Below are 27,108 nucleotides of genomic sequence, written 5' to 3' on the forward strand. Positions count from 1 at the left end.
GTTTTCCTTTCATAAAGCAACATGGGCTAAATACATATTAATTTAATTAATGTGTACCAAAGTTGATATTGATATTGAATGATTACTTCACCTTTTTAGTTGATATTGATTGATAAGTAAAATTTGGGTTATTGTAAATGTGCTCCAAAGATTGATATTATTTTCCTCTTGCTTTCTCTACTATTCTCTTCATTATTTTCTTTGTTTTCAATATCTGTAGGAAAAAATGAAAACATGTGTATGTATTTATCTTGTGTTTATGAATCTTTTCATTATGCAAATCTGTCTATAGGCTTAAAAAAAACAAAGTATGGAAGGAAATTCTCAAACTCCTACCATTAACACATCTCTTACCAACCCAAATGAAAGTCCTAGTCCTATACCTACCCTTGATACCACTGAGCGACTAGTTCAAGGGGGAACATCTACACTTCTCCTAATTCCTAAGAAGAGAGTACCTGTTAAGAAAGCATCGGAGGTTTGGAAGCATTTTACTAAGAACACGGTTGAACCGAGGGGTGATATAGGACCTAGAGCTTCTTGCAATTATTGCCATCAATCTTATGCATGTGATCTGGTAAGAAATGGCACATCTACATTGTTGCAACATTTGAAATTTCAATGCACTGGGGTTCTCCATTGAAAGAGGACAACAAACAAAATGTTCTTTCATTTGATAAAGGAGGCTTACTTTCACATACATATAGCAAAGAGAGAAGTAGACTTGCTTGTATGAAGATGATAATAATTGATGAGCTTCCTTTTAGGCATATGGAAGCCCTTGCCTTAAGTTCCAATCCTGTATACCATTCTAGGATCAAACATTTAGATATTGACTTTCATTTTGTGAGAGAAAGAGTACAGAAAAAGGACTTTGAATATGCAGTATATTCCTACTGAAGAACGAGTGGCATACATCTTTACAAAGGGATTGCATGGTCCTATGTTTCTAGGACATTGTAAAAATTTACAGCTTAGAAGCCCAGTTGGGTTTGAGGAGGAATGATGATTGTATTGTCCAGGTCAGCTCAAGGTTGTTAGAATAGCACATGGAGGTCACGTGTTCGTGTTAGTATTGCTATAGAATTTGTTAGTGGGTTTGAGGAGGAATGATGACTGTATTGTCCAGGTCAGCTCAAGGTTGTTAGATTAGCACATGGAGGTCACATGTTCTTGTTAGTATTGTTATAGAATTTGTTAGTTTGTTAAGATTGTTATTAGGTATATAAGCTGAGCTTTACATTGAAATATGATAAGTCCATAAACTTACACATTTATGTACTCTTTATACTTACTTTTTTTTTCTCAATTTTTAGCTTTCTAGAGCAAGTAATTTGTTTTCAACGGAAATATGACTTTTTGATGGATTTTTAGTACAAGACCGATTGGAGATAAAAGCTAAGATCTTGAAGATGATTGTTGAATTTTTCTAGAATTTTCGGAGCAGCCAATGAGAGTAGTCTTTGAAGTTAAGTCGGCATAAGGTGCAATCCTATCAAACTATGCTGTTGTGGAAGAATGATTATTCGAAGATTTTCCTGATCTTTTCTCAAGGCATGCGATATATGGCTGGAAAGATAAGACAAAGACCTACAATTTACATTTTTTTTTTCCCAATTTTCTTAGAGGAGTAACAACCCTAAACGTGCGTGCAAAGTAACTGACGTGTTATCCCAGTCCAAGTAGGAAGATGAGTCAATTACTTACCCATTTTGGATTTATGTTTTAATTAGGTTTTTCTTTATTTTTAGGCTGCTGTAAAAGCCTAGCTAGGGTAGGAATAGACGTGTGGTGTTTTATTTAAGCATGAGAAACAACTCCTTTGGGGTCACACAAAGACTAGGAGAAAATTGGAGACACTGGAAGAGTACTGCAATTGGCTAAGTTTTATTGTTTCTTCCTTATGTTTTTGCTTATATCAAATTCTATGATTATGTGTACTTAATTTTCTTTTGCTAGGGCATGATGTAGCCCCAGTATGATAATCTGGTTTTCTTATTTTACCTTTGTGGGAACCAAATTCTAGCCAAACCCTAGGTCAAATATTTCCTTCAATTTGGGGATTATTTGACCTAATTGGGAGTTACTCAATTTAATTGGGAGTTACCTTATTTAATTGGGATTGATTTGATTCCTTCCTTAATTAGGAATTTGATTTAAATCAATTCCCTAATTAAGCCAATCTGACCAAATCAGGAAGAATAATTCATTTCCATCTACAGAATTATTCTTCTGAAACCCTAACCTCTTAGGCCCTATAAATAGATGGTTACACATAAGGGTTGAGGTACGTCTAAATTCCTATCTAAAACTCTACAGAAATTGTCTCTCATAAACCCTAGCCGCCATACTCTTTCTCTCTCTCACACAAGGCTCCGGCCACCCGGCTCTCACCCTAGAGAGATCTCCATCCTATTGTTAGCTATTGTTTTCCTACAAGCACTCGACCTAACTTAGGCATCAGAGGGCCTTTAGCCAACACACCCTGGGTATGGTCCTCTCATTCTGATTTGTTTTGTAGGGAGAAAGAGAAGGGAAGAAGACGAAGAAATGTTAGGCGAATAATCTTGTGGGACTAAAATCGCACCCACAACAAGGGGTGGGCATAAAAATCGATAAACCAATCAAATAGACCGAACCAAACCAAACCAAAAAAGAGTGTTTTTTTTACCAAACCAAAAAAGTCAACCACGGACCTGAACCGAACAGAAGGTTCACGGTTCGGCCTTCGATTCTAATTTTTTCAGAACAGATGAACCTGAACCAAACTGGTCAATATATATATATATATATATATATATGTTACACGTGGCGTTGTATGATTGGCCAAAAAAGTATTCATGTGAGACTGCTTGCAGCAGATCCTTCACAAATTTTTTATTTTTTCCCGTAACCCTCTCACGCAACTCTCTCTCTTCTCTTTCACTCAGTCTTCTCCTCTCTTCTATTTTGATTTTTCTTTTTGTTTATTACCTAAGAGGCTGCGGCGCCTCTCTCTCTCTCTCGACCGTCTATACTTTAATCCTCTCTTGTTTGGGCCTAAATTTGGCACGCCAAAAAAGTGCAAAAAATAGGCTCATGGTGAAGATACTTGCTCAGCCCAAGAAAGACCAATCATGGAAACTGTCATTAAAGGCTTTAAGGATCAGCACATAATTTTTGATTGGGCTCAAACCCAAGAGATTAAAAACACACCCACGTGGCTACCTCAGCTTTGAAAAGTCAGCAATTCCAACTAAAATTTTTATATGAGAAGAGACGTCTCTGAAACACTGCCAACAGAAGATCAAAACCCCATCTGTATTCAGAGATTTTGCTCCAAAGCAATACACCATCTTCCAAGGAATTTATGAGTCACGCTTTCAAAAGCAAGAAACAGGGAGTTGTTCAGAAAATACAAAAGAAAAACCAAACCGCCATGAAATCAGCCCACACAGACGATGGCGTTTGAAATAAAAAGCTGCCACCCAGGAAACCAGGGAAGGGATTGCTTTAGGAGGTGACTGCTGAGAGCCTATCTACCATGATTGATAAAAAATCCTTTCTACTTTACATTTTAGGAGATCTTTTTGCCGCCCATTATTAAAATTAAAACCACCTCCCCAAGAAGGTCTCTTATAAAAACAGAAGTAGGCAAGAAAGAAAAGGACACTCAATTCATCAATCAATCAAAAAAAACAACAAACAAGAAAACAACCAAAAGCTCACTTGGATTCCAAGAGAAACCAGCTTTAGATCAGAATTCCAAAGTCCAGACTTAGAAAATAAGTCTTCTAAAACGAGATCCCTCGTTACAAATTTGGTTCAGCAAAAGCCAAGACAAGCAGAGTTTGAGTTTTCACAGACGTGGAGACCTCAGCGAACTCATGAAGAGTCCTGCCCAAGCAGAACAACGCTCGTAGTGCAATCCCTAGCTCATCAAACCCTCAAGAACAGCCACTTCTGCCCCCTCCAAGCTGAAGAAGCTGCAGTTCTGCCCACTCAAAGGCCTCACGAAGCGTGAAGTAAACATAAAGCTCTGCCAAAATCAAACTTTGGTATCGATTCATAGGTCAGCCTAGCGTCTGAAGTCACGAAGCAGTACGGACCGGCCCAGGCGCGTCCAGTCCAGCCCAAACTGGAACCTCCCATCCAAGCAGAAACGAAGTTCCGGCCATCTTTTAACCTTCCTAGAGTCGATATGCATATTTATTGTTTTGTAAAAGGCAGTTCTGCCTGAAACAGCTCAACTTCTATCAAATATTTCTGGCCAGAACAGCCGTTTGATACTGAGATAAATTATGAAAGTCCTTACCAGTCTGAGGCAAGAAAAGAACTTACTTGGGAGATATTCCTCACCCAAATTCACAATCGTTTGTTTTAGAAATCAGTAACTTGGGGCGCAAGTTATCTATTCTAAAAGAAGTCTACTAGGATTTACATTGCTAGCAGTGGCACGCTCGCACACCAAAGAAAGCTGACTTGTTGACCAACACATGGTCTCCAAGCCAGTGGGGAACTTCGCCCTTCCATCACAGGAGCCAAACGCAAAAACGGGTGAACAATTTGGCACGCCCAGTGGGACTTCTCAGTATACATACTCTGACAGAGCCGTTCACAGATTTACAAATACAGGAAGCTCTAGCCAGAATCCACACCAGATATGGAGACAAACCAAATGGCTCGCAGGGAAGGTCCCGAGTCAGAAGAAAGCGATGCTAGACATTCAGCTCGCGGCAGTACAGGAAGTAGACGTTCTAGGACTAGCTCCAGAAAGATGAATCAAATACAGGAGTCAATACTCCGACAAGAAGTCACGGTGCAAAGGAACCAAGACACTCTCAATAATATGACAGCAATGATGCAGTGGCAGGTTAACAGGCAGTTCCGGAAAGACCGAGAAACCGCCATGGCCAGAATCCCAAACCCTGATGCTGTAGTCCAGCAGTTAGGTCTCCCTTACGGCCCTCCGCCAGGACTAGCATGGCCATACCAGGAAAATCCCTTAGTTGCACAGGTCGTTGGATTACCAGATCACAGAGAAATCCAGGCTGGTCCAAGGGAAGGAGTCCTTCCTAATCAAGAACACGAAGCCCCAGCCCGGCCAGATGACCTTGCACTAGTTCAGCAGAACCAGCCAGAACCTCAGCCCATTCCACCCTTGGTGGCCCAGCATGATCAACCTTTGGCACTTCAGCCTGGACCACCAGCAGTATTGCCATATAGACCCAGAAGGATGGACCCTAATCCATTCCCTCCACCCGCAAGAGGGAGAAGAGGCAGAGGGGGAAATAACCTTTTTGCTAATCATGACAGGAATAGGCTGGGGGCAAACTGGAGAAATCACCTAGACATCGAAGAGCAGGAAGGGCACAGAGAGGAACCTCCACCCAGACCATACAGAGCGGAGCCCAGGATCGATTACGTCCAGCCAGAACAGGGACAAAATCTTCCCCCCGTCAATGCTTTGAATGACATAGGGGCATTGCAAAGAATGATCAGAGAAATCATGGAACCCGAGGCTAGGAGAGGGGAAAGGCCTACTTACAGAAAACCATACCCAGCCTACATCGATCAAATACCGTTGCCTCCAGGTTTCAAAGTACCAAACTTCACCTTGTTCAACGGGGAGGACCCCCATGCTTCCTCAGTTGAACATATAGGCAGGTTCTCCGTCCAATGCATAGCTATCGAGAACAACCCTCTGTTGAAATTAAGACTTTTCGGCAATTCTCTCTCTGGACAGGCTTTCACCTGGTATACCAGCCTACCAGCCAATTCTGTGCAAACTTGGGAGCAGATGGAAAATGTCTTCCATGACTATTATTACAGGATCCAGCCAGAAGTCACCATCAGTGATCTAGCTGCCCTCAAGCAAAGCGAAGATGAACCGGCTCAAGATTTCATAACCAAGTTCAGAAAGCTCAAAATGAAGTGCCAAATCCCCATGGAAGAAAGACATTTCATCCAGATGGCCTAAGCTGCCCTCAAAATCTCTCTCAAGAAGAGGTTCGACGGAATGTTGTTCGGGGACCTGGCAGAACTGGCTGATAAAGCATCCAAATATGAGGAGTTACTCAGGGAAGAACAGTAAAGAAGGAACTCCTCCAAAGGTACTTATTACAAAACCCCTTCTTCTTCAGTCCACCTGATTGGGGTGGAATCACAGGAAGATACAGAAGAATCAGAAGAGAGAGAGGTTTCAGTGGCAGAAATGGCAAAACTAAAACATCCCATTAGTTGCAAAGCCCTTACAAAGCCACCTAAAGACCAAAACCCCCCACCATTCACGGGAGGATTCGTTCCCAACAAGCCAATACAAAGCAAGGTTTACTCTTTTGATTTGACCAAGGTTGATGCTTTGTTCGATGAAATGCTGCTACAGAAGGCAATAGAAACGCCCCACAGAATGCCCAAGCCGGAAGAACTCAAGGGCAGACAGTACTGCAGGTGGCACAACTCTTGGAACCATTCTACCAATAGTTGTGTTGTTTTCAAGGACGTAATACAAGAAGGGATAACGGCAGGAAGGTTGAAACTGGCAGAAAAACCTCCATCGGTCACGACAGATCCTTTCCCTCAACCACAAGTCAATATGGTCAACTTGAATTGGCCAGAACAGAGGGAAACTCAGCCAATGACAGATGCTAGTTGCAGAAGAAGCAGAAGAATCATAAGGGAAACCAGTCAGAGACCAAGAGCCACCATATCGGCTGGGGTAGTGCTCTGCAGCAGGTGCAAATGTGAAACAAAGCTAGAAGTGGTTCTAGACAGACAAAATCAACCCACACCTAGTGTCTTCGACAGGATTGGAACCTCATCCCGGGACAAAACAAGACAGAAGAATTGTCTTAGGCCTACACAATGCAGCGAAAGGAGGACAGAGCAGCCCAGGAAGGAAATACCAATCAAGACACCCGGAAATGAAAAGCCCTTGGCAACGATCATAGAGGGCAGATGGTACTCCGTAGGAAAAAGCGGTAGACCAACTCTGGAGTTAACCAGAACTCATAAAAGAAGAATCCAAAGGCAATACTGCACATATCTTAAGAGCCAGAATAATACGCAGGTACATCCAGAGACCAATTCTGCCAGGCAAGGAAAAAATCTTGAAGCACTTCCCCAGACAGAACAGAAAGCTTGTCAGTCAAAGGAACTACTGAAAACAGAACCTTCAGCCAGATCTCCTATCCATCCAGCCTCATCATCCGGCAATCATCCCAACATCATACAGGTACAAGAGAAATTCGAGTCTACCCCGCTACAAGGAGAAGACGACTACACGGAGGAATATGAAGAGGAACAATTGGACTACGGAACATTTGCAGATGATCAGAATGAACCCCTCGGAACTGAAGAACAGGATGACTGGACGGAAGGTTACGGGGAAGAACTGATGGAATTTGACGAAGAATTGGATGCATAAACAGAAGCTTTTGGCGCAGAGTTGGAGGACCTGCTACAAGGTGATCTGGGAATTAACATGGTATTCATCCTACCAGAAAAATTCAGAGCCGCCGAGGGACAGGAAAGCACTTTGGAAGGAGATGTTTTCTCTCAGGAAAGCTTTGAATGTAGATTGGCAGAAACAAAGAAGCCACCAGAACAACAGGCGGACAACCCCAGAACAGGCGGAACAGCCAATAACCCATCTACAGAGCAACTTTGTTTCTCCAAACCAACCAGAGAAATGGCAAATCACCTCAGGCCTTTGTTTATAACGGCAAACCTCGGAGGTATTCCTATTTCCAAGATCATGATAGATGGAGGTGCAGCCATTAATCTATTGCCCCACAGAATGCTGATCAAGATGGGCAGAACATAGAAGGATTTGATTCCAACACGTCTGACCGTCACCAACTTCGCTGAAGGCATCACAAAAATTCACGGCATCTTAGACGTAGATGTCATAGTCGGAAGCAAAGAATTGAAAATAGCATTCTTTGTGATAGACACTACTTCCACCACTTACAATGCACTACTTGGCAGGGATTGGATTCACCAGAGCCTTTGTATTCCTTCCACCCTCCACCAGCAGTTAGCACTATGGAATGAAGAAGGCCACATGGAGATTGTAGGGTAGTTGATTTAAACATGTAATATGTAATTTGTATGTGATTTAAATATGTTTTGACTCTGTTTCTTGCATCTTTGGATAGGAAAAATATGTTTTTACTGTGTCTGAATCTTGTTTTTGGATAGGATATATGTTTAGGGAGTTGTATGCATAGGAAAATCTGTTTTGACAGTTTAAATGTGTTTTTTTTTTATTTTTTATATAGGATATATGTTTTAATATGTTTATGGATAGTAAAACTTTGTTTGGAAGGTATTTTTCTTGCATCTTATTTTAACCCTTTATGAAATATTGTGTTGGAAGGTATTTTTCTTGCATCTTATTTTAATTATGATTTATTGATGGTGAAATTTTTTGTTAATTCTTTTAATTGTTATGTAGGTTACTTTGTTAAGGATTTTGGAAGAATGGATGCAGCAGATGTTTTGCAAGGATGTTATCTTTATGTGTATTTTTGTGATGGGTTGTAATATTTCATTTTATAAGTTTAATTTGGATTGCTTGCTTTATTTGTGTGTGTGTTTTTTGTTAATGGTTTGTAAGACATTATATTTCCTTGGTTGGTTGGTTGATTGTGTGAATGTGAGATTCATTTAGTTGTTTAGAAACTTAGATTGGAATGATGGATTTTATCGGTTGAATTTGCATAATTTCAGGATTTGAAAGAGAAGTAAAAACTGATTTGGGCTTGTTAATAAGAACTTATTAGGTTTTGGCAATTTGACAACAAAAAAAAGGTTTTTGGCTAAAAGTAAATTTGATTTGGGCTTTTTTTGGTTGAAAATAAATTTGATTTGGGCTTTTGAAAATGGTAAAATTGGGCTTAAGCCCAAACCGATAACAATGCAGAACCGACCTGAGAACCGAGCCTATTTTCGGTGTGGCCCAATTTCGGGTTTTAACTTGGACCCAACCCAACCTGAGAACTGAGCTCCTCATCGGTTCCACCCTTCGAGTCGGCCAAAATTTGACCCGACCCAAACATTGCTCAGGCCTACCCACAATCTATCTATTGATTGCTGTTTGATGTTGAATTCTTAATCATTGTGCTTAATAACTTGGTGGATTATCTTGATGCTTGATCACCATCTAGACTTTTAATTGAGTTAATCATATGCAAATTAGAGTAAATATCATACTTAATTTGAGGCTCGCTTCTTGTGATTAGGATTTGTAATTTGTCTAGGGTAAATATCATACTCCTAGGGTTTACATGCTTGTTGGAGGTTTTCACTGATGTTGTTTCTATGTGTTGATATTTGATCTAAATACCATAGGCAAATTGCATGTAGGAATATACAAGTTAACCTAAATACCATAGGTAATTCATGAAAAAGAAAAACTAAGCGGCAACATCGAATGATTAGTTAATAGGTAGGTGAATAAGAGGCTAGATCGGATAATTAGTGGTGAATTCATTGTCCTAGTGCTTTTTATCAATTTGAATTTCTCATCCTTGTGTTTCGTGACTTTCTACATGTTTTGTCTTTTAATTTCGTTGTTAATTAAATCATTCTTTCAAAAACCCCTTTTGTGTTTACGTGAGTATGCTACGTGTTTAATTTCTTGTTTATATAATTAGAGTAGTTAAAGTATTTTGTGAAGTAAATTAGGTTAGACTAGTTGGAAGTTGAACTCAATCCTCATGGAAATGACCTCGTATTTGCCATACTAAATTACGATTGACCTTGTGCACTTGCGAGTATATTTTGTGTTTAGACTAATCTTTATAATCTCCATTTTTCAGGTTGTCTAAAATTCACCACATAATGGATTCATTAAGCAAAATCAATACAAAATTTTCTGAGTTTTCTCTGCTTTCTTCTTCAATCTTCTCTATTGTTATCAGCTCTTAAGTAAGAGTCTTATCTCTTAAGAGATAGGCCCACACCTAAGGGCTGTATATAAGGCCCTCACTATAGAATGGCTCTCATACTGCCTAAAATATTATATTGTATGCTTCCACGTGGCAAAGATCTAGGGCTGAGAAGGTGCCAGTTGGATCTTACAGGAAGATAAATTGCCAGATTCTAATTTCTCATATTTCTGTGGCAGCTGCTGCTAATAACATTATAAATTTATAACATAAGTTACCAGCTTGTGGGATTTTGGCGGACTTGCTCATAAATCAAAGGCTTACCAAGGTTTTGGCTGTCAATTGGCAATAAAATAACACTAATTAAGGTCGGCCAAAGAACCCCAGCACTATTAAACAAACAAACGTTGGACTGGAAATGTTGGAATAAATCAAACATTATGATGATATTTGAGACAAGTTTGTCATCAAAATCACAGCTGAGAATTTAAATACATATTTGAAACATAAATAAATAATATATATATATATATGTGCCATTGTGCATGCAGCTCTAGGTTGGTACCAAATATATCAACATGAAAGCTTCTGCCATTTGGTGAGCTTTATTTATCTAACTACACACTTCCATAAATATATATATATATATATATATTTTATAGTTTGTACATCATGTACATATAATATGGCCATGGATATTCTGTATGACTCTGGCAAACCTGCATGTTAAGGAGAGGAGGATTTGATAAACCATTCTAAGTTTCTAATATCGTTAACGAGACGAATATCACTAGACCAAAACGTATTAGTAAAATATTCATGAAAATTATCATGTCACGATTGTGGTTAATATATTACACACACGGGATTATTTGGTCCGTGAGTTAACTCCAAAACCCCTTGTCCTCTTAATAATCTCAAAAAGCAAGAGCAAGAGCATATATAATATGAACCATCAACTATTAATCACCCCCCAAAAACAATGGAACTAATAGTAAATCACTTCAACTTCCTGCCTTTATGTAACAAAGAAACAGACTGAAGTCATCATGTCAAGCTGAAACAAATTATCTTCTGTGAATTATTTATCAATACGTGTCGTCGGTTGTCTAACAGTTGTTATCACTTCACCCCAAAAATGGAAAGAAGAAAAAAATGTGAAAAAAAAAAACACTAGATTCTGTAGTAGTACCATTTTTTTATTATTATTTAAAATATGTGATTTAGATTCTGTATATATAGTGTACAAATGTGATTAATTCCACCATGAAACACCAAAAAGAAAAACAAGTTTGAAATAAATATAAAAGAAAAGATACAAAATAATTTTGTTCTTTAGTTTGTTTCTTTTACACGTATCCAAACATATATCATCCCACCATAATGCACCAAAAACCAAAACAAGTAATAAATATAAAATATTAAGACAAATATATATATATATATCATTAATATATAATTAGAGAGTAACCAGTCTAGTTTAACATGACTAGGTTTTGTAATTATTTTGTCCTTTGGTACAATTTAAATTGCATATATAGCATGCTAGCTATTAAAACATAATTAAATTATTTAGAGAGAATGCTGGGTAATTAACAGGTCACTAATATCTAGAATGCAGGCCTTCCTTCTCTCCCTAAATAAATATACTTCTTCACTAGCAGCCAGTTGACCCATCTCTCCCTCTCCCTCTCCCTATCTCTCTCCCTCGCTCGCTCTCTCTCTCTCTCTCTCTCTCTCTCTCTCTCTCTCTCTCTCTCTCTCTCAGAAATGGAGTCTGATCAGGCAATTCAAGAAAACTCAGAGCAGGTCTCGGATGATAAGCAAGGTGCAAGTCAAGCAGCAAAGTCATATGAGTGCACTTTTTGTAAAAGAGGGTTTTCTAATGCGCAAGCTTTAGGAGGGCACATGAACATTCACCGAAAAGACAAAGCCAAGCTCAAGCAAGTCTCCTCATCGAATACTATTGAAACTAAACAACACCAACAACAACAACAACAAAGACTTTTGGACATCCCAAAGATGCCCTCCTCGTATTCTTCTCCAATAGTTCCCACCATCAATTCTTCAGAACACAATAAGCTTAAGCCTAGTCGTGATGCTGAAAGAAACACATCGACATGGCCTTGGTTTCTCAACAAAGAAGGTGATGCCACCATGAGGCATAATATTGATCCAAACCATCTTTCCCAAGTCCAACAACAACTCCCACTATTTTCTCAAGCAACATCACAGGCCAGAGTTCACGAAAATCCAGGTTTACGACAAGTTCATGGGGATCAAGGTTTGCAGCCATCGGCTTCGGAGTTAGACCTTGAGCTTAGGCTAGGGCCTGAGCGTCAAGATTCATCATCAAAGGCAAACACTACAAGAAAGTTCTTTTGAATTTAATTTTACTCTATTGCAATCCCGGTATCGCTAATTTCTCTCATTTATATATAAATATATATATATATACATTTTAATTATATTTATTATTTATGTTGTAGATTCTTAATTGATTTATCGGTATTGTGCATAGAATTTTTCGTGTGAAATTGGGAAAGGTCCAGTTATTACTTGTTCATATCTTCAACTAAAAGAAATCTGATTTTTTTGGCAGATTTTATATCTTGTTTTAAGTTGAACCACATGTCGTACCTTCACTGATTTATTACAAATTTGGCCTTAACAATCCATCCAGAAAACTGAAACTAGTGATAAGTGAAGGGAAACTCGATCCATTTCAGTGATTGATTTCAATTATAAATACATTGAATCAGTATATGCACGGAAATGAGGATATATGAGAAATTGAAACACTGTGGCTTTGCTGTGTCGATAGAATTAGGGTTTAGTTGCTGAAGACGTTTGACATAAACCTTAGATGCACGTGAAGCCATGGCTTATAAACTTAATGATTGCCTCACAAATATATTCTACCTTCTTACTTTAGAAGTCTGGTCCCTGCTACCCAAATTTTCTTTTTTTTTTCCTTTCTTTCGAATGGGAGTGAGGATATATGTATATATAATTAAGCAAAAACGATGCCGATTTTACAGAAAGATTGAGTTGGTGCTTTTAGGTGTTAAAAAAAATTACAGCCAGATGCTTAATGTAGTCAATTTGCTTTCTTATTGCACTGCTTCTATCAGTACTGCATGCATTGTGCAAATAAGTGTTGATAGTGATTATATGTGTCTAATTAAAATACTTATCATATTTCTGCAAACCCTTTTTTCTCTCTTTCCTAATTACTTATCAGTGTTAATTCTTGATGATTAATTATGTGAATCGGGAAGATAATTAGCAATTAGTTGCATGATTTATGCAGTGGATGAATTGTCCAGTAGAATAGGAATGTTACTATACAAGTAAAGATCTTTTGAATTCGTTTGGTATTTTATTTAACTCTTACAAGGGACTACAGCTCTGTCCTTTCTTTTTCTTTTTATGTCTTTATAGAAGCAAAGGTTCCATTGAACCTGAAAGGAAATTTATTTTTTGTTTTTGTCAAACACCTGAAAATATCTATACTATACATGCATCTTTTCGCCAACATAACTCCTTTTTTTTTTTCATTAATTATAGTATATATGCTTAATTGGACCCGAAAATAATATTGCTGGTACGTAGTTAATTACTGGATTTAGACATATTTCACAGTGTTTTTGCATTTAGTACATTGAATTGGCTCATCATCCTAGTTTCCATGCATGTTTGGCGATTGTGGCGAGCATTCATGTTCTATTTCTTTAGTGTTATAAATTGATTTGATGAGTTCATGTAATTCAGTTATATATCACTTGAAAGGAAGATGTCAATAAATCCTATACTATATATTTTTTTTTCCAATTTTTCTTTTCTTGCTCAACTCTTCTACAAAGGACCCACTAGTATAGTGGTTTGGAGCAAATGCTCTCCCCAATTCATGTGTGTGAGTTTAGTATGTTATCGCCCCTCTCTATGAGGAAAGATCCTAAAAGAAAAATAAAACAGTTATCACTCCTGGTCTTAGCTAGTTAACTATTATTTTAATAGGACTTAAATGTATATATGATAACATTTATTCCCAAAAATGTACATGTACATGGTTCGTATCTAAAATATTTAAATAAGGGAAATCAAATATGAACAATTATATCTAAACGTTAATATTTATTTTGGATATCTCTAGCATTACTCTTCTTTTTTTCTGCGATGCATGCACCACAAGGTTTTTATATTTCTTTGATCTTTCCCCGAACAACTTAAGGAAGAAAAATCTTTGCGATCTTTGATACCCCCTTAGTATTATGTGTGTGTGACAGCTTGGTGTGTCACCTCAACTAATAATTCCGTTAATGTCTAAGATTATGAGTCTAAGGTTATGAGCTGATAATAGAAGGCAAGAGTCAAAAACTATGCAGCAATGCCAGCATATAGCAAAAGTAATCTAACTTAGAGATAATATCAACAACAAAATTTTGATTTTGTCTACAAGTGACAAATTAGATATATTGACACATGGAGAAGGTAATATTTAGGAAAATCTATCAAAAACGAATATTCAAACATTGGGGAATTCTCTAATAAGTATTTAAGTTAAGGATTTTTTTACATATTTCTAATCTCATCGGCTATTGAATTGCATTCATTAGATGTGTTGGTAGATTTAATATATGTAACATACATGCAATCCAACGGTCGAGATTAGAAATATATAACCAACTCTTAACATAAAATACTTATTGGATAATTTTCTATGCATCTCATACTAGATAGCAGAGCACTTGCCAAATATTAGCCCTAATTTGAACAAAACAAAAATACTTATCTTCATTACGATTACACCATGCACTGTTTTCAAATTTCATGCAAGCCCTAAACTTCACCTCTGTGAGCCTGAGAGAGAAAAAGTGCACGGTTATCGAGATTAAGAAAGAAAATTTTCAATCCAAGGCAAAGGGCATCCTATTATATATTCCAGAGTTAAAACATGATGAGGTAATGGTTGAGAAATATAGACAAATGCTCAAGATATATAATTAATTATAACTAAATAATTAGTTTTAAAAATGTTCAGTTCAGTCTTTAGAAGAGTTCCAAGAGTAAGAAGAAGTAAAAACGACAACAATAAAAACAAATCATTTTAATGGTAACTTGGTAAGGATCCAAATTTTGGAGAGATGAAGTCAGATGAATGCGATAACCCACTTGACAATCAAATTAACCAATGAGGTCACTTTTTTTGGTAATATCTCTACGAATTCATAGCAAAAAAACAAAAATCCCTTGGAACCTAAGCTTCAATGTCATGACTTATCTTTTGAAATTTTATTAGAGATGTGCGATACTAGAGGCACTAACATAATATTCTAACTGATGTGGTCGTGTTTCATTTGTTTCTATTTGGTTCACTTTAAAACTTTATTTGGTGACTCTAGTATTATTATTTCTTGATTGATGTAGCGATCAAAGATAATTAAGGATTAATAACTGGGTGTGCTTTAGCCAATAGAATCTCTCTATATATGTCATTGCCGCGTTGAACAATATGTACGCAAGAAATATTGCCAAAGACTGCATATGTCGGTGGGCGTGTGTGTGTCAACCAACTTAAGACACAATTAGCAAATCAATGATTAATTTGCCAAATTTTCACAACCAGGGCAATTTGTCGTTTGCTAATTGTCTCTCATAGTTGTCCTCATCGTTGCTGTTGTTATCTTTCTCTTTCAAGTTGACCCAGGAAAAACTTTAAAATACTAGTGTCGAATTAATTAGTACAAATTAAAAGCTTGTTCAGCAAGCTACACTTCTTGTTCGCATAAGGAAGGGACAATAGAATACTAAAATAACTCTTTTTGAAGACAGTGCTAGGCAACTACAACATTATTCCTAGAAAGTTACCTAAATACATGGTGATGAAGACAACATATAAAACAAGCACCATTTCGATCGTGACATAACATTTTTGCAAATCTTGACTAGTAAAACCTTTTTTATCGAGTTCATTTGGCACCCAGCAACAGAAGACCGGAAACTGTGATCATAATACGTCACCGCGACGTAAATTTAGTTTATTCTGCAATTAGTTTATTCGTACTGTGTTTTTGAATGCATTAAGCAGGGGTTGATTTGAGTATTAACAAGAATATGAAAGAGATTAATTCCTTATTCGTTGAGAAAAGACTTAACGAGTACAGGTATTACTTGCTGGAACTCATATATAAAACCATCTTTCAAATTTCAATAACAACAAAGACATATAAATACTACTAAACCCTGGTACATGGCCAGTTTTCGCCTCAGTCATCGTCGACATACACAGTTTCTTGCGTAAACAAGCCACCAAACACCTTCCTCACTTCCTTGTTCGCATCCGTTTGCTTGGCCTTAGGCTTTGGCTGCTCCTTCGGTTTCAAAGAAGCCAGTTTTGGAGTTGGAACTTGCTTGGCAACCGCTTTCTGCCGAGGTAAAGTCCGAGCCTTTGCCTGTCCTCGGACAGTGGCAATCTGCACTTTTGGTGTCTCTATAGACTTTTGAACTGTGTCTGCAAGTTGTGAGCTAAACTTGTCCCAGGACAGCCCTGAGCCAATATCTTTTGCCTTGTTGAAGAGGCTGTCTATTGTGCCCCCTGCAGCCTCAGCCTTCACTTGAGCATCTTCAGCTAAAGTAGTTGCTCGAGCTTCTTGCTCAGTCAGCTTTTTTACCTCTTCTTCAAGTTTCTTCGTCGCTTCAGCTGCTTCGCGAGCTCTCTCAGCAGCTGTTATTGCCGCTTCCTCTGCTTTTGCCTTTGCAATTGATTCTGCATAAGCTTTCCTTCTTCCATCCTCAGGGATGGTACTAGAGGCAATAAAAACACACACAAAGTCAGACAATTTTCCATCAAAAGCAGATCATTCTTGCGCAACTTATGAATTTGATTTAGTTACCATCACAACTTGATGAAATTCAGCATTAGTCTTCAAGAAACATGAGAAATATATAGAGACTAATGGAGAAAATAGCAAATTAACCGGATTGAAAGTTAATGAAAACAGAACATTTGTGTAAATCAAATTGCATTGTACAATAAAGACTTGGATATTTCTCTTTGCATTAGATAACGGCAAAAACTTGTGCTCCATGGTACCTGAAAAGCTGATCCACAGGCTTGGAGGGTGCTGATGGATCAGTATATACTTCCACAACCTTTCCCAGCATCAGAAATAAATATTTAATCAATTAGATAAGTAACCAATTAATGTATTTATACGAGTTGTTACATACCCATAAAATATAATATAGAAAACCACAAAGATTAATGTTCTTTGATCACATCTCTCGTAAGGCTGAAACCTGCTGAAATAGATGAATTTCAATTGAATTTCGTCTCTACGAGAGATGTAATCAACAATGTGATTCGAAAATGTGGTACAAAAGTACCGAACCAAATTTACTTTCAAGTAGACAAGGTACCTTATTTTCCGCCACAGAAGTGTTTAAGAAAACATCGGCCACCAGGTTTGCAATCTGAGCCTTGGCTACCTAGTGTGTGCAATGTTCAATATTATCAGGAAAGGTAATGTCAACACAAAATAAAATAAAAAATCAAATGAAAGCATTCACTATTATTGCATACATTACATTACTTTGTAGTCGTTTGCACCTCCGCTTCCTTCAGCTGAAACGACAACGTTGTATGAGCTCTCAGGCGAAAAATCTTCAGTCAAACTTGTTTTTATAAACGTGTAGCTGACACCCGTTTCGATGACTTTTTGCAAAAATTCAGCTACAGTCAACGGCTGAGATCCCGAGAAGAGGTTGTTAAAGAATGAAGAGAGGCCATCTAGTACATTGTAAGTTGATACACCCGATGTGTTCCTGTCGTAGATTATTGCCACATGGCCAACGCCGGCCAGCTGGGCAGCTTGTATTACTAGTAAGGCGTCAAATGGGGTAACTTCGGCCGTTGGACCGTTCTCGGCGGGGCCGATTGTGACGACAACTTTGCTGGCGTTTCCGATGGCTTTGGCAATGGCCTCGGCATCTTGGAAGACGGATTCAACCGCGTTGAGGCGTTTTGATTCTTCGTTTGATATGATCTACGATGTTGATGAAAGTTGGAGCAAAAATGTTAGGACCAATGCTATCAAATGCTCAGGGCATAGTTTATCCATTTTACATAACAATTTTTTGCAACAGAAATTCAACAAGGCGTCCGTCCTTTGTTAAATGATAGATTTTTGCATTGATAATGTTGATAATATGTGTTAATAATGATGTATCGATAACATGTCGATACATTTTGTTATTGACAAAATATTGACAACAAAATAAAAATTGATCAAAACGCAACTCTGTATAATCATTTAAACTCTCTTTTAACTTCTTCGATAATAAGTATTCTACCACTAAAGTTACAAACAGAAGATAGCATATCTTTTGCTTGTCTATTAGTTCCATAGCCAAAGGGGCCATTCTAAAGTTTAGTAGGAAATTGTGTAATTCACATTGTTCATTCGATTGGTTTGAGAAAGCTAACCTTGTATTTAGAAGCAACACGAGCCAATTCTTGGGCAGCACCAAGTTCAGGCACGCCAGCCCTCACACTGAAACCTTCACGCAAAAGAGTCTGTGCAATGCGAACCCCAGCCTGACCCGTTGCGCCAGCAACAAACACAGTTCTAGGGTCCTTAGTTCTGGGGTTCCCAAATGACAGGCCTAAAGAAGGCCGACTCACAACAGGGATCAAAGATTTCACATCCGGAATTTTGCCGAAATCAAACCGGAAAGAGCTGGAATTGGTGGAATCATCAGCTTGGCCTTCATCCGAAGACGAACCATCGCCCCCGGACTTGCCAAACCGAAATGCAGATAAGGGGCCAGCCCTCTTGGCCAAGACAGAGAGCCTTGGGTTCTTGAGGGTGGTGGTTGCTCTTGAATTGGGTGTGGAGGTTAGAAGAAATGAATTGGAAGTGAGAGTCGCAGCCATTGATGCAAAGAGTGGCTCCTCTTCCCTCACAATTCAGTTTTTTTGCACACCCATGGCTAATTTCTTGTCTTGACTGGTCCCCAGCACACCACAAGCCTGTGGCAGCTGAATTGCATTTGGTCCGAAATATTATCTGGATGGGGAGTGTATGGGAGCAGGCAAATAAAATGATGCCACGTGGCATGCTCTATCTACTGAAGGAAATTTGGACACCAGGAAAGGATTTTATCCACTCAATGCTTGATGCCACCACAGAAATAATGCGATAGGCATGGGCCCACCGACATATAATATCGTCCAAATTATCTAACGTCCATGTCAATAATTTTGTCATTTTCATTGAAGTACCACGGGAAGTATGTTGATGTGTAATGGTAAAAGTTAAAACAACCTCAAACTCAAAAGTAAATAGTGAACTCAATATTCACCGGCAAGCCTCAAAGAGCACAACTATGGTCAAATCAAGAAAGTTAAACAAACATTCCAAGCTAACAAGAATAACCAAGCTATTACCATTACCATATTGGCAATAACTATTAACAAGACACAGATTCAAATTGGCAGCATTAGCGTTCAAACAGATAACTATTAACTAAATCAGATGGGGAACATGGAATGACCTGAAATGCCACATTTTACAACCCATTGAATGGAAAGTTTTGCTAGGAAACATCCAAGGAAGACGAAGGCCGGTAAAGGCGGGGGTGGGAAATCTAAAAGGACACCAATCTAAGCCCCACAAATATGGCAAGCAAGATAATACTAGTATACTATCAAGAATTAACATCAGTGTTGATTTCTCAATGCTCGCCGAGATCTTAACTACGCAATAGATCAGTTCTCATACAAACCAAAATATGAAGATGATGCTTATTGTACTCCTATTTCTAACCCCACTTCTCCTTCGTTGAGCCAACCAAGGTACCAGCACCAATGTCAGTAAGCCTCATTCCATACTTGTGCTTAAGTTAGACAACATATTAAGTATACTCATCCATGCTTCGCATTTCCAACATGCAAATGCTTTAAGCATACGCCACTACCATTTAGAGTAACAAATTATCAAGAATAGTAACACAAAACACCATCTACTAACCTTAAAGAGCTAATGATATAGCCTAAAAGATCCTTTTACAAATGGCGGTACCTCAAGATGTGCCATTTAGTTAGAAAATTAACATAAATCCATGCCAAGCTAGTTGCAGCAAATACTTCATAACCAACCATTAAAAGGGTTTTGAAAAAAAAAACAGAAAGTAAAAACTGCATCCAAAGATTCATATCGAAATTGCGACATTCATCAGTACTGCCAGAGGACGGAAACGTATATTAGGGTCATAAATTATCCAATCAACAAACTTTTCCTATCAAAATTAAATGCTTTACCCCAGATGTGAAACACAGTTAGAAAAGAACATTAAGGTGAATATTAACACCTCCGTTCTCATATAATATTAATCATTTCATATACATAAATGGTATACCATCTATATCAACCTTACAGTCGGTATCAACACGAGGACCAGACAAATCCAAGACCACAGCACCATGGAGAATTTTACAAAAATTAAGTCCCAGGAACAACTCTCAAGCTTCCATCCTTAAAATTTAAACAAAATCAAAGTAAGAAAGCAACAACGATATACATGCTAAGAGAGAGAGAGAGAGAGAGAGAGAGAGAGAGAGAGAGAGAGAGAGAGGATTCACCAAAAGACACTGAGTTGTTCCTCTAAAAGAGCCCGTAAAGGAATAGAAAACTTTACCTGAACCAATGGTCAAAATGTGGATCTCCGCATGATCTGCTCAAGTAGGTGACACCTAGTTGACATAAATTTCATCTACCAATTAACCAGAAAGCTAATTTTAGTAAATCCTCATGAATGAAACAGATAAGACCTTCAGGTTCTCTTTGTCGTAAGAAAGAAATAAGATCAGCCAATCATACAGACCAGAACAAAAACTACCTGAAATTGTAACCAAATTTGCACATCAAACAAGCTAGCAATGTCAAATAAAAACAAAAATTAAATTAAAAGTTGAAAAAAAAAAAAAAAACTGACACCCAATTCAAGAATCAAAAAATCAGACAACAGATATAAAGGCAATCTCAGAGCTTCGCATCCATGTGATGATGATATCCCATAAAACAAGAAATCATATTCACAAAGACAATTATTACCAGAAAATCTAGCAGCAAGGTCTGCATAAAGTTGAACTCAAGAGAATAGCTCAGGAAATCCTCATTTATCCACTTAAGCTGCCAGCAGTAAACACAGACTACATTAAACAGTAAACAAAACATAGAAATACTCTCATTCAAATTCCTAGCAAATCTGAAATGTTACTGCTTAAAAGGATTGAAAAGATTAAATAACATCACAATGTCTGAACATAGTAACAAATTTAGTGATTGATGCCCTTCTTTGCTTTAAGTGATTCGAGAGCCTTCTTGCGTAACTCAATCTCAAGTTTCTTCTGAATAGCCTCTGCCTCTTCATTGTCACTTGAATGAAGCTCCCTCATGCCTACATGTTCACCACCTGAAGCAGAAGCATCACTGTAATTCTTTCCTTTCAGCTTCTCTGCACGACGTTCTTCTTTTCTGCGGCGTCGCTCCTCACGTCTTCGGCGCTTCTTCTCCTTCCGCAATCTCTTTTCCTCTTTCCTCCTCCTTTTAGAACCCTTCCTGTCTTCTATTTCAGAATCATTACTGTAATCATCATCTGAAGTCACTGCTTGCCTCTCTGATCTCTTATTCTTTCTTTTTTCCTTATCCCCACCTCTGCATTTGTCACTTTCCTCAGAACCAGAATCAAAAGTGCCACTTTGATTAATATGATCAACCTTTTCAACTGAAGAGTGTACAGATCCAGGTTTGTGATGCCGCTCACTGTCCTTGGAATTCTTTGAATGAGAGCGGTTCTTATCATCAGTCCTTCTACCTTCATTAGGATATGATGCTTGTTGAGTCTCACCAGGCAGAGAGTCCTTTGACATGGTTGCTGCTTTTTGTTGCTCAGGAGTTCCAGGGGCACCCCTCCCAGAAGATTTCCCACTGTCAGGAATGTAATAATATCAGGCCTGAAAACTAAGTACATCCAAGTAATCATACATGCATTATAAGATGTGTCAGAGGCCATATTTACCTCCTCATCTCCTGCTCTTTGTTTCTGAATTCCATATTATCCAGACGACTCCGAGATTCAGTATATCTATGACCAGATGCTACTCTTTCAGGAGAGTAGTCTTCCTTGTTATGAACCTTAGCAGGAGAAACTATCGGCTTACTGATCACTGATGTATTTTTTGATCTTCTCTCTGTGGACTTAGGTCTATAATCACCATCCTCCCTACAACCAAAAATCTAGAATCACTCAGAAGAATTGGAAAAAATGAGAATTTCTAACGCTGTGATGATAATTGATAACAAAGAGTATCCAGAATATTCCAATAAACTTTCAATTTCAAATGTGACCTAGTATAGTTGATTTCTTACTCTTCGCTTATTTCTGGACTTCCACGACGAAGCTTTTGTTCTCTTGGTTTCCTTGGAGGACTTGAGCTAACATTACGAGTCATTTGCTCCCTTGGTCGTCGCACCGGACTCTCATAAGGACTAGAGGATCTTTGAAGGCAGCAAAAAAAAGTAAGCACCAAAAAATAACCAGATAATCAAAACTAACATCATAAGATCATATGAATCGGTTATGCAACCAAGATGAATACCTCCTTTCTTCACTAGCACTCCTTACACCTGGTGGAGATTCTGGCAGTATGCGAGACTTCTCTGGTGATGGCGACAAATCTGGTGCTCTTTTACGAGAATCTTTCTCTTTCTTTGACTCCCTCTGCAGTGATCCGGGAGAGCTAGAGGACTGACGTGGCACAGGAGAAAATTGGGATCTGTAACATTTTGTAATTTATAAAATGATCAAAATTTGCCCAACATGACTTATAATATAAATAGGTTGCTAGACCTAACTGAAAATGCAACAGAAGCCGCTACGAGGAGACCTTGTCATAAATTAATTTCATAAAATAACTACAACTACACACCACTTGCATAATGTCCTACAACCTGGCATGCAATGCAACAAACTAAAGCATATGCGACAGAAAAACAAACAGAATTGTAACAAAATCAAGGGGTATAAACCTGGTTCTTTCTTGAGGAGATTGTGATGGAGATCTCTGATACTTTGTCCCCCTGATTGGCGAAGGGGAACCATTCTGAATAGGAGATGCAGAACTTCGGACATAAGGCGAAGGAGACCTATTCCGAGGAGTTGGTGATCTCCTACCACCACGAACCGGTGACCTACGTTGCACTGGAGATGCATACCTGTTGCGTGAAGTCAATGGAGATCTTCGATACCACCGCCGTGCAGGTGAGGGAGATCTGCGATGCACAGGTGAGCGGGATCTGCGACGTCTTACAGGAGAAGGTGACATGCGACGTCGCAAAGGAGAGGGTGACCTGCGACGCCGCACAGGTGAGGGTGATCTGCGACGTCGGACAGGTGAGGGTGATCTGCGACGTCGGACAGGTGAGGGTGATCTGCGACGTCGGATAGGTGAGGGTGATCTGCGACGTCGGACAGGTGAGGGTGATCTGCGACGTCTAATAGGTGGAGGCGTTCGACGACGACCAGGAGAAGGTGATCTATGCCGATAGGGAGAACGTAATCTACGCCGATAAGGAGAGGGTGATCTTTGTGGGGAATATGATCTAGATCTTCGCCTCGAATAAGGTGATCTTCCTCTCGGCGAGAGTGATCCCTCGGGTGAATGCCTCCGAAGAGTTGTAATAGGCCGTCTTGGTGGAGAGCGGTAACCTCTTTCCGAAGAAATGGACCGTCTCCGTGCTTTTGGTGACTTGGAAACACTTTTTGACCGACGTCTTTCACTAGACAGTCATAATTACAGTGAGATCCAAAATTTCAGGAAATCCAATATCAAGTTATCAACGTTACATTAGAAATTCTTCATAAATGCAATATCTCAAAAAATTTAATCCTTAGTTAAATAAATCGAACCCGAAATAGGAAAACCTTAGAACCAAAACAGAATGAATGATATGTTCTTTTGTAATAACAAAACATTCTCAGCATAACTTTTGGTATTAGAATATGACCTGCTGATTGACCTAGGAGGCAGACCTTTGTTTAAAATGATGGAAATGAAAATTGATGTGCTCTATTGCAATCAAACAGTATATTTAAAATTAATGACAGAAAATGATGGTCAAGATAATTACCTAGGAGACACAGATGAATTTCCTGAATTTGGAGATCTTGAAACCCTGCAGGCGATTGCGCAAATAATTTTCAGAACAATTTTATTTTTATTTTTCACAGGAAAATTAACGAAAGAAAAAAAAAAAAGGTAAGGGAACTTTTGCATCTAATGGTGTACAGAATCAATCCTTATGGATAAAATATTCCATATATTGGAAGAGTAAGAACGCATAGCATACTCAGATCAAATGGTTAATAAAATTGGAAGAACTGTAAAAAAAATGCTTGGATTTTTATATACGAATGGCAAATCCTACACAAAAAATTTATATTCATGAATGTAAACATAGGTAGACTACAGATCTTACAACTCTACTAAAGGTAAAATGAATCCCAATCCCTTACTTGTTCCTTGCCTTCACACCATTGCGCTTTTCATTTCCTCTTTCATCCTCAGAACGATCATTTGAAGTCCTTGGTGACATATGTTTTGAGTTTGGCTCCAACGCAATATTGCTTGATTTCTTATCAACCCCTCCTTCCTACAGTAGTTTGAGGTAAAGGTATGAACCCAAATAATTGCAGAAGCTAGCTGAATGCATGAAAACATGAACGGAAGTTAAAACCAAACAACCCATCTCTAGAGAATGCAACTCCAGCATGAATGAATATTCTTACCATCTTCTTCAATATCTCTTGTTGATCCATCCTCTCCTTATCTTTCTTTCTCTGAATTTCATTTGCAAACCTGTCTGCCTCATCCTGTAACAATCCATGCCAGAGCTTCGTTAATAAAGCTGTATCATCTCAACCGATTCAGAACACGATTTGACACTATATATATATACATATATATATATATATATTAACCTTCTTTGTCCGTGCTTCTTCTTGTTTGGCATCCAAGAACTGTTGAGGGACACCACTAGCATTGTTTTGTGCACTGATAAGAAGCGTCCAAAGCTCTTTCATAAACTTCACAGTGTTTTTCTCCATAAATCCAGTAAGCGAAATTTGAACTTCCTTCCCATTCACTACCTGCAAATTGTAGCACACATATGCAGTTCAAACAACATTACTATCAACCACAAATGCACAAACCTAGGGCTCTCGTACCAACAAGTCTTAACAACAAATCATCAAACTAGAGTAACACGCCTTAGCCATCAGTTGACGTCTGGGTGAATTTTGGCCATGTCAACATTTAATTTCATGGGAAGTCATACCGTTCACCACCATTATTAACAACATGAACTAAAGAACTAGCAGCTACTCTCACTCCATGAACTAAAGAACAAATCATATAGTGCATGACATTACCTTTCCTTCCAAAAGACCATAAATAAAGTTGATAAGAACTTCGTCTTCGAAACCGAGAAGGTCTGTTACCCGTTTAGCAATCCACGGGTGCATAACCTCCATATTCACCTTCGATATATCCACCTACAACACATAATACAGGCGCATCCAATTTTTGCCAATTATAAAATATATATATGTGATATAAAAATATCAATTAAATTAGAAGAAAAAAAACCAGGGAAAAGGGCCTAACCAAATGCTCCAATTCAGGTGCAAACTTCTGAGATTTCAACAGCTTAGCTTGCTTATTGGAAAACCTTGTGTCCTGATCAGCGGACGTACCCTGAATAAACATAATCACAGACATATTGCAACTATCAATGTCTGCAAAGGAATTTATTCAGTAATTAAGAGTTTAAGAACGAGAAGATCTGAGTTACAAAAGATAGGCAATTGAGTTTAAATCCAACATATAAAAAACTAATTAACAACAAGAATTATCAAACTAATCAATTAACTCACCCTGAAGAACCCGCCCGACATCTTCTAGGGTTTGCGATGAAAGCTGAAGGGATTTTCGGCGGTAGAATAAGAAGGCTTATGTGTTGTGATGATTGAGGAGAGAGAAAGAGAGATATGGAAGCAGAGCCAGAGCGAGCGGTGTACTTTCAGCTTACGCCATGTGTGTGGGCATTAGGGGAACTTATTCTCTCAAGTCATGAAGGCTTTGAATTGAATTAGGGTCTGTAGTTCAATGGTGGTCTTTTGAAGCCAAAAACCCAACTTGTGTGACGATGATGATTTATCTGCCTGCTAACTCAAAGCCTGTGAATTTTCGGGGTGCCCTCTGTAGGCCTTTTTATTGGGCCAACGGCCCTTGCCCTAATTCAGAAAGCATTGTCATTACAATTTTACCCATCAGGACCTTTTTACCCTACTCGTTTCCGAATCTTTTTAGAATTCCTTTAGACTTCTGCCGAAAATTCGGCAGAGTCTCCCCTGTATTTTGACCAATCCCAAAATTTTCCACCTGTTAAACACTCAATAAATTCACACCAACTGCCAGAATAGGATAGACAAATATTTGCCAGCTTCAATTTTTCCACTAAAACTAGATATCAAAGCAATTTCTAAAGTTCATGGGGTTTCAGGGATTTTTTTACATAACTCTACCTTACTTGGTGGCGCGGAAGCTTGGAATGGCCCGGTGGTGGATCCTGCGCACTTCTACGATCTGGGGGCGAAAAACAGGTTGAAAATGTGAGTGGACAAAAATAATGTTCTTGAAAACAATTTTATAAACATAATAACCCCCATTTAAGATTAAGTAAGGATCTAAATCGAGGGTTTGTCTATATTTCAATGCAAGGTATTCAAATGAGCATGTAAAGACCTACTAATGAATGTGCTCGTATAACTGAACAAATATGTAAAGATATAATTGTGCGAATATCAAGAAACTGATATAAAATAACTGAAAGTCATAATTAAATAAAAGAAAACTCAAAATCCTTTGAAAATACCACCTATTTGTACCCCTGTCATATCCGTCAATTCCCTAGCAGGTCTCGGGCGCCACGCAGTCTACCCGAGCCGCAAACTGGCAAAATCAGGGGACTATGATCAGCTTGTCCCGCCGGCAGATTCCTCGATGACACCAAGTCAGCTCGAGTCGCTCTGGCAGGATGCAGGGGACCGTAGTCAGCCTGATCCGCAATCCTGGCAGGTCTCGGGGACACAAAGTCAGCCGAGCCGCAAA

General features: G+C 38.5%; 3 protein-coding genes across 10 annotated transcripts; 1 reads left to right on the plus strand and 2 right to left on the minus strand.

Moving 5' to 3' along the window:
* The first annotated feature begins 11,642 nt into the window (after positions 1-11,642).
* Positions 11,643-12,257, plus strand: LOC117632929 (probable transcriptional regulator RABBIT EARS). Its single transcript, XM_034366569.1, has one exon. It carries the CDS (start codon positions 11,643-11,645, stop codon positions 12,255-12,257), a length of 615 nt encoding a protein of 204 aa, XP_034222460.1.
* Positions 12,258-15,988: 3,731 nt separating this feature from the next.
* LOC117632809 (protein PLASTID TRANSCRIPTIONALLY ACTIVE 16, chloroplastic) lies at positions 15,989-20,005 on the minus strand. Its single transcript, XM_034366399.1, has 5 exons — positions 18,361-20,005; positions 17,468-17,920; positions 17,295-17,363; positions 16,969-17,027; positions 15,989-16,679 (listed from the first exon to the last, which is right to left on the minus strand). Exons 1-5 carry the CDS (start codon positions 18,808-18,810, stop codon positions 16,142-16,144), a joined length of 1,569 nt encoding a protein of 522 aa, XP_034222290.1. The 5' UTR covers positions 18,811-20,005; the 3' UTR covers positions 15,989-16,141.
* A 112-nt stretch (positions 20,006-20,117) lies between these two features.
* LOC117632808 (serine/arginine repetitive matrix protein 1) lies at positions 20,118-26,216 on the minus strand. Of its 8 annotated transcripts, XM_034366394.1 has the most exons (15): positions 25,872-26,124; positions 25,603-25,780; positions 25,368-25,490; positions 24,918-25,085; positions 24,726-24,809; positions 24,453-24,589; positions 24,068-24,112; positions 22,967-23,716; positions 22,537-22,713; positions 22,307-22,435; positions 21,957-22,160; positions 20,990-21,865; positions 20,775-20,808; positions 20,574-20,648; positions 20,118-20,410 (listed from the first exon to the last, which is right to left on the minus strand). In XM_034366394.1, exons 2-12 carry the CDS (start codon positions 25,714-25,716, stop codon positions 21,214-21,216), a joined length of 2,583 nt encoding a protein of 860 aa, XP_034222285.1. In that variant the 5' UTR covers positions 25,717-25,780; positions 25,872-26,124; the 3' UTR covers positions 20,118-20,410; positions 20,574-20,648; positions 20,775-20,808; positions 20,990-21,213. The 8 variants fall into 8 exon arrangements, with proteins under 8 accessions (XP_034222285.1, XP_034222287.1, XP_034222286.1 ...); XM_034366396.1 differs by lacking the exon at positions 20,775-20,808 and having other exon boundaries at positions 20,574-20,774; positions 25,603-25,692; positions 25,872-26,216; XM_034366395.1 differs by lacking the exon at positions 20,775-20,808 and having other exon boundaries at positions 20,574-20,628.
* Positions 26,217-27,108: the final 892 nt, after the last annotated feature.

This window comes from Prunus dulcis, chromosome 6 (assembly GCF_902201215.1).
Source record: "Prunus dulcis chromosome 6, ALMONDv2, whole genome shotgun sequence".
In the NCBI taxonomy this organism is placed as follows: domain Eukaryota; kingdom Viridiplantae; phylum Streptophyta; class Magnoliopsida; order Rosales; family Rosaceae; genus Prunus; species Prunus dulcis.

Bases quoted from the DNA above. Each gene is read 5' to 3' on its own strand.
- LOC117632929 (XM_034366569.1), top strand. From the start codon at position 11,643: ATGGAGTCTGATCAGGCAATTCAAGAAAACTCAGAGCAGGTCTCGGAT.
- LOC117632809 (XM_034366399.1), bottom strand. From the start codon at position 18,810: ATGGCTGCGACTCTCACTTCCAATTCATTTCTTCTAACCTCCACACCC. The intron at 17,364-17,467 runs GTAATGTAATGT...TGCACACACTAG, and splicing joins GAGGTGCAAACGACTACAAA to GTAGCCAAGGCTCAGATTGC. The intron at 17,028-17,294 runs GTACCTTGTCTA...ATGCTGGGAAAG, and splicing joins CTTCTGTGGCGGAAAATAAG to GTTGTGGAAGTATATACTGA.
- LOC117632808 (XM_034366395.1), bottom strand. From the start codon at position 25,716: ATGTCTGTGATTATGTTTATTCAGGGTACGTCCGCTGATCAGGACACA. The intron at 24,590-24,725 runs GTAAGAATATTC...AAACTACTGTAG, and splicing joins AAGAGATATTGAAGAAGATG to GAAGGAGGGGTTGATAAGAA. The intron at 24,113-24,452 runs GTAAGGGATTGG...AATCGCCTGCAG, and splicing joins GGTGTGAAGGCAAGGAACAA to GGTTTCAAGATCTCCAAATT.